Source organism: Haplochromis burtoni, unplaced genomic scaffold (assembly GCF_018398535.1).
Source record: "Haplochromis burtoni strain Fernald_Lab_line unplaced genomic scaffold, NCSU_Asbu1 Contig_602, whole genome shotgun sequence".
NCBI lineage: Eukaryota > Metazoa > Chordata > Actinopteri > Cichliformes > Cichlidae > Haplochromis > Haplochromis burtoni.
The window spans coordinates 288,969-295,819 of record NW_024582963.1 but is presented as its reverse complement, the minus strand read 5'-3'; the positions used below and the strand labels follow the sequence as shown (position 1 = coordinate 295,819).

General features: G+C 44.5%; 1 protein-coding gene across 2 annotated transcripts in view; it reads left to right on the top strand.

The window, feature by feature from the left end:
* Positions 1 to 260: 260 nt before the first annotated feature.
* LOC102293073 (protein NLRC3-like) overlaps positions 261 to 6,851 on the top strand; it is a 45,152-nt gene continuing 38,561 nt past the window's right edge. The window contains exons 1-3 of one of the 2 annotated variants that reach the window (XM_042214711.1): positions 261 to 1,517; positions 1,676 to 1,880; positions 2,045 to 3,845. In XM_042214711.1, the coding sequence (XP_042070645.1) occupies positions 1,515 to 1,517; positions 1,676 to 1,880; positions 2,045 to 3,845 (2,009 nt within the window). In that variant the 5' untranslated portion in view covers positions 261 to 1,514. The remainder of the gene's footprint in view (positions 1,518 to 1,675; positions 1,881 to 2,044; positions 3,846 to 6,851) is intronic. The other variant, XM_042214710.1, reaches the window with a different exon arrangement.

The window sequence follows — 6,851 nt, the reverse complement described above, 5'->3', positions numbered from 1 at the left end:
CCTCGGCTCTGGAACTCTCTTCCTCCTGCAAATATTGACTCCCTCTCCGTATTTAAGACACAGCTCAAAACACATCTGTTTAAACTGGCTTATTCGCTTTAATGCTGATTTTATCTGTTGTCACGCTCTGTTTTGTAATTTTAACTTATTTTATGTATTTTATGACTACTGTTCCTTTTATTAATTGTGTTTTTTGTAAGGTGACCTTGGGTTTCTGAAAGGCGCCCTCAAATAAAATGTATTATTATTATTATTAGTATTATTATTGTTAGTTTTTCATTTCTCCTCCTCTGTGTTCCATGTTAGGATATATTATACACAGAGTTTTTATCTGCTGTGTGGAGATAACCAAACAGAAATCATATTGATTTATCAGCTCTCTCATAAACCTGAAACCTGTTAATGAACAACAGCTGGAACCAAATATTAACTGCAGACCAACAGCTGCATCATTCAGACACACTCAGCTCTTTCAGTTTGCTTGCGTGGTTAGATTTTCTCCTGCTACTTTCACAGTCCTGGGTCATGTGACCCAGTGTTTTTGAGTTTTCTTATATTTTGATATTCATTGTTTATATTTCATACTTTATTAGATTTTCTTAAAGTTATTACAATCACAACGGACAATGGGATGGCAAAAGAGAAAGAAGGAAAGAGAAGTTGGGAAAGAGTAAACATGATGAGAGGGAAAAAATAGAAGAAACAACAGATAGTGAGAAAAGAAATGGAAAATCTGATCACCTGCTGAAAAAAGAAAACAACACAGTAGGAAGCCACAGGAACAACCAACATAAGCATAAGCATAAGTAACAGTAAATAATACATATTGAATGTTGCTGAGCTGCATACAGTACTAATACTGCATGATATGTTTAGAGGCAGCAGCAAACCAAAATAGTGTGTGTCTGTGACTACCTGTGTGTACACTTGTGTGCACACCTGTCTATGTGTGTGAGCGTGCTTGTATTCTTCAGGTTTCTCCATGTAAGTGTCTACTTGTGGGTGTGAGCCATAGCCCTGCCCCCATGTAGCAGGCATGGAGGAGATCCGAGTCCCACAGATCAAGAAGCCTCGCAAGAGCACGACTGCCCAGGGAGGCCAACTACAAAGGCTATCTCACCATCCACCCAGCAACCATGGTGCAGTTGCCATGGTTTGCCACAGCAACAAGCCCGCAGGCTCCACCGGCAGCCAGCTATGCCAGACCAGACTGAGCCCCGGGCCCAGAGAACCAAGACTCAAGAGAAAACTCAACCTGACAGACATCCATAAGGATTTAAAACAAACATAATAATATTTACACTAAATAATGTTTCCTGATATATCAGAGACAAAACTTTACACACTTAAGATGAAGTTCTCTTAAAAACAGTGCAGAGCAGATAATGTCTTGACCGTTATCTTGTACTTGAACTAATTGTTCATGATTCCTCCACAGAGTACACCAGGAGAGCTTAGCGCTTCCCAGTGGTCAGGTCTCCCAGCAGACTGAAACAGACCTGGACTCCACATTTATGGTCTGTACATGTGCAACAACTACTTTCACATCTATTCTGTTCAGCACCTCCATGCTGCTCTTTGTAGACCAGTGGATTGTCAGTGTGTCCAATATGGATCTGATGTTTGGCTCATGATTTCTGTCTGATTGGGTCATTCATAAAATATTCTGTTCCAGCTGCTGGAGGACGACATCATCACTTTTGTGAAGAACGAGCTGAAGAAGATTCAAACGTTTCTGAGTTCAGATTACCCAGAAGGCTTAGAGAGTCAGGTGGAGGATGATGAGCAGAGGAGCAGAAGCAGAGTGTCAGTTGTGAAGATTACACTGGACTTCCTGAGGAGGAAGAAGCAGGGGAAGCTGGCTGACCGTCTGCATAGAAGTAAGAGGATTTATCTAAAGTGTTAAGCTGCTGGTGATAAATGGAGTATTTATTTATGGCTCAGCAGAGGGAGAGACATATTTTCAAGGGTAATGCTTTAGAAAATAAAACTGTAATTTGCACTACTTAAAAAAATGACTCATATTCTACTTTTTTTTTTTTAGAACATCTTGTTACAGTTTGTCCTCGTAAACTTAAATCTAAGCTGAAGAAGAAGTTCCAGTGTGTGTTTGAGGTGGTTGCTAAAGCAGGAAACCCAACCCTGCTGAATCAGATCCACACAGAGCTCTATTTCACAGAGGGAGGGACTGCAGAGGTCAATGATGAACATGAGGTCAGACAGATTGAAACTGCATCCAGGAAACCAGACAGACCAGAAAAAACAATCCGACGTGAAGACATCTTTAAAGCCTCACCTGGAAGAGATGAACCAATCAGAACAGTGCTGACAAAGGGAGTGACTGGTATTGGGAAAACAATCTTAATACAAAAATTCAGTCTGGACTGGGCTGAAGGCAAAGCCAACCAGGACATCCAGTTTATATTTCCATTCACTTTCAGAGAGCTGAATGTGCTGAAAGAGAAAAGGTTCAGCTTGGTGGAACTTGTTCATCACTTCTTTACTGAAACCAAAGAAGCTGGAATCTGCAGCTTTGAAGACTTCCAGGTTGTGTTCATCTTTGATGGTCTGGATGAGTGTCGACTTCCTCTGGACTTCCACAAAAATGAAATCCTAACTGACCCTAGAAAGCCCACCTCAGTGGATGTGCTGCTGACAAACCTCATCAGGGGGAAATTGCTTCCCTCTGCTCGCATCTGGATAACCACACACCCTGCAGCAGCCAATCATATCCCTCCACAATGTGTTGATATGGTGACAGAGATCAGAGGGTTCACTGATCCACAGATGGAGGAGTACTTTAGGAAGAGATTCAGAGATGAGGAGAAGGGAAGCAGAATCATCTCCCACATCAAGACATCACAAAGCCTCTACATCATGTGCCACATCCCAGTCTTCTGCTGGATCACTGCTACAGTTCTGGAGGATGTGCTGGAAACCAGAGAGGGAAGACAGCTACCCAAGAGCCTGACTGAGATGTACATCCACTTCCTGGTGGTTCAGGCCAAAGTGAAGAAGGTGAAGTATGATGGAGGAGCTGAGACAGATCCACACTGGAGTCCAGAGAGCAGGAGGATGATTGAGTCTCTGGGAAAACTGGCTTTTGATCAGCTGCAGAAAGGAAACCTGATCTTCTATGAATCAGACCTGATAGAGTGTGGCATTGATATCATAGCAGCCTCAGTTTACTCAGGAGTGTTCACACAGATCTTTAGAGAGGAGAGAGGACTGTACCAGGAGAAGGTGTTCTGCTTCATCCATCTGAGTGTTCAGGAGTTTCTGGCTGCTCTTTATGTCCATCTGACCTTCATTAACTCTGGGGTCAATGTGCTAGAAGAACAACAAACAACCTCCCAGAAGTTCAAAAGAAGTCAATCTTTTGACATGCTCATTTTTTTCCAGAGTGCTGTGGATAAGGCCATACAGAGCCCAAATGGACACCTGGACTTGTTCCTCCGCTTCTTCCTGGGTCTTTCACTGCAGACCAATCAGACTCTCCTGAGAGGTCTTCTAACACAGACAGGAAGTAGCTCACAAACCAATCAGGAAACAGTCCAGTACATAAAGGAGAAGCTCAGTGAGAATTTGTCTGCAGAGAAAAGCATCAATCTGTTCCACTGTCTGAATGAACTGAATGACCGTTCTCTAGTGGAGGAGATCCAACAGTCTCTGAGATCAGGAAGTTTCTCCACAGATGAGCTGTCTCCTTCTCAGTGGTCAGCTCTGGTCTTCGTCTTACTGTCATCAGAAAAAGATCTGGATGTGTTTGACTTAAAGAAATTCTCTGCTTCAGAGGAGCCTCTTCTGAGGCTGCTGCCAGTGGTCAAAGCCTCAAACAAAGCATTGTAAGTATATATGTGGTCATGCATTCTTTAAACAATAAATGTTGATCCTATTTAACAAAAAGTATCTCAGTAACTCAGTCAAGTATAAGACTGTTTTTAATATTTGACTAAATATTATTAATATTTACATACACACACACACACACACATATATATACATATATATATATATACATATATAAAAGAGAGATATGTGTTGTGACTTAAAGGAAATTCTCTGCATTCAGAGGAGGCTCTTCTGAGGCTGCTGCCAGTGGTCAAAGCCTCCAACAAAGCATTGTAAGTAATATGTGGTCATGCATTCTTTATAACAATAAATGTTGATCCTATTTAACAAAAAGTATCTTCAGTAACTCAGTCAAGTATAAGACTGTTTTTAATATTTGACTAAATATTATTAATATTTACATACACACACACACACATATATATACATATATATATATATACATATATATATATATATATATACACACCCAGCACGCCCCTGCGGGCGGTTTATCCTTCAAGCTCGGGTCCTCTACCAGAGGCCTGGGAGCTTGAGGGTCCTGCGCAGTATCTTAGCTGTTCCCAGGACTGCGCTCTTCTGGACAGAGATCTCCGATGTTATTCCCGGGATCTGCTGGAGCCACTCGCCTAGCTTGGGAGTTCACCGCACCTAGTGCTCCGATTACCACGGGGACCACCGTTACCTTCACACTCCACATCCTCTCGAGCTCTTCTCTGAGCCCTTGGTATTTCTCCAGCTTCTCGTGTTCCTTCTTCCTGATATTGCTGTCATTCGGAACCGCTACATCGATCACTACGGCCGTCTTCTTCTGTTTGTCTACCACCACTATGTCCGGTTGGTTAGCCACCACCATTTTGTCCGTCTGTATCTGGAAGTCCCACAGGATCTTAGCTCGGTCATTCTCCACCACCCTTGGGGGCATCTCCCATTTTGACCTCGGGACTTCCAGGTTATACTCGGCACAGATGTTCCTGTACACTATGCCGGCCACTTGGTTATGGCGTTCCATGTATGCCTTGCCTGCTAGCATCTTGCACCCTGCTGTTATGTGCTGGATTGTCTCTGGGGCATCTTTACACAGCCTGCACCTGGGGTCTTGCCTGGTGTGATAGACCCCAGCCTCTATGGATCTTGTACTCAGAGCTTGTTCTTGTGCTGCCATGATTAGTGCCTCTGTGCTGTCTTTCAGTCCAGCTTTGTCCAGCCACTGGTAGGATTTCTGGATATCAGCCACCTCCTCTATCTGCCGGTGGTACATACCGTGCAGGGGCCTGTCCTTCCATGATGGTTCCTCGTCTCCCTCCTCTTTCTTGGGTTTCTGCTGCCTGAGGTATTCACTGAGCACTCGGTCAGTTGGGGCCATCTTCCTTGTCTCATCCTGGACTGTGGTGCTGACACTCACCAGTCCCCGGCCCCCTTCCTTCCGCTTAGCGTACAGCCTCAGGGTGCTGGACTTGGGGTGAAACCCTCCATGCATGGTAAGGAGCTTTCTTGTCTTTATGTCAGTGGCTTCTATCTCCTCCTTTGGCCAGCCTATTACCCCAGCAGGGTACCTGATCACGGGCAGGGCGTACGTGTTGATGGCCCGGATCTTGTTCTTACCATTCAGCTGACTCCTCAGGACTTGCCTGACCCTCTGCAGGTACTTGGTGGTTGCAGCTTTCTAGCGGCCTCTTCATGGTTCCCATTCGCCTGCGGGATCCCCAGGTACTTGTAACTGTCCTCTATGTCTGCAATGTTGCCTTCTGGTAGTTCAATCCCCTCAGTTCTGACTACCTTCCCTCTCTTTGTTACCATCCGACTACACTTCTCCAGTCCGAACGACATTCCAATGTCATTGCTGTATAGCCTGGTAGTGTGGATCAGTGAATCGATGTCTCGTTCACTCTTGGCATACAGCTTGATGTCATCCATGTACAGGAGGTGGCTGACAACTGCTCCGTTCCGTAGTCGGTATCCGTAGCCAGTCTTGTTAATGATCTCACTGAGGGGGTTCAGGCCTATGCAGAACAGCAGTGGGGACAGAGCATCTCCTTGGTAGATCCCGCACTTGATGGTGACTTGTGCTATGGGCTTGGAGTTGGCCTCTAGTGTTGTACGCCACATCCCCATTGAGTTCCTGATGAAGGCTCTTAGGGTCCCATTGATCTTGTACAATTCTAAGGCATTCCAGTATCCAGCTGTGGGGCATTGAGTCATAGGCCTTCTTGTAATCAATCCAGGCAGTGCACAGGTTGGTAGTCGCTCAGTCCGGCACTTTTGTCTCCAGTAGCCCATTGTTTCGTCAGGGTGCCCTGGTTCCTCAACACCTGACGCGGACCTTGTTGATCCGGGCGACGTCCGAGCCGGCATGCCTTCATATTTATCTGTCTCGCTCATGTCTGCGGTAGGCTCGCTTAGCATAGGGGGTCTAGCCTTAGGACCCTTACTGGATACAGACGCCCCAGGCAGGAATCGAACTTGCGATCCTCTGCTCCAAAGGCGTGTAGTCTAACCACTACGCTATCCAGCTGCTATATATAAAGTATATATATATATATATATATATATATATATATATATATATATATATATATATATGTATAGAATATATATATATATATGATATATATATATATGTATATATATATATATATATATAGTATATAACTATTATATATTCAATATGTATATGATATATATATAAGATGATCTCCGATGTTATTCCCGGGATCTGCTGGAGCCACTCGCCTAGCTTGGGAGTCACCGCACCTAGTGCTCCGATTACCACGGGGACCACCGTTACCTTCACCCTCCACATCCTCTCGAGCTCTTCTCTGAGCCCTTGGTATTTCTCCAGCTTCTCGTGTTCCTTCTTCCTGATATTGCTGTCATTCGGAACCGCTACATCGATCACTACGGCCGTCTTCTTCTGTTTGTCTACCACCACTATGTCCGGTTGGTTAGCCACCACCATTTTGTCCGTCTGTATCTGGAAGTCCCACAGGATCTTAGCT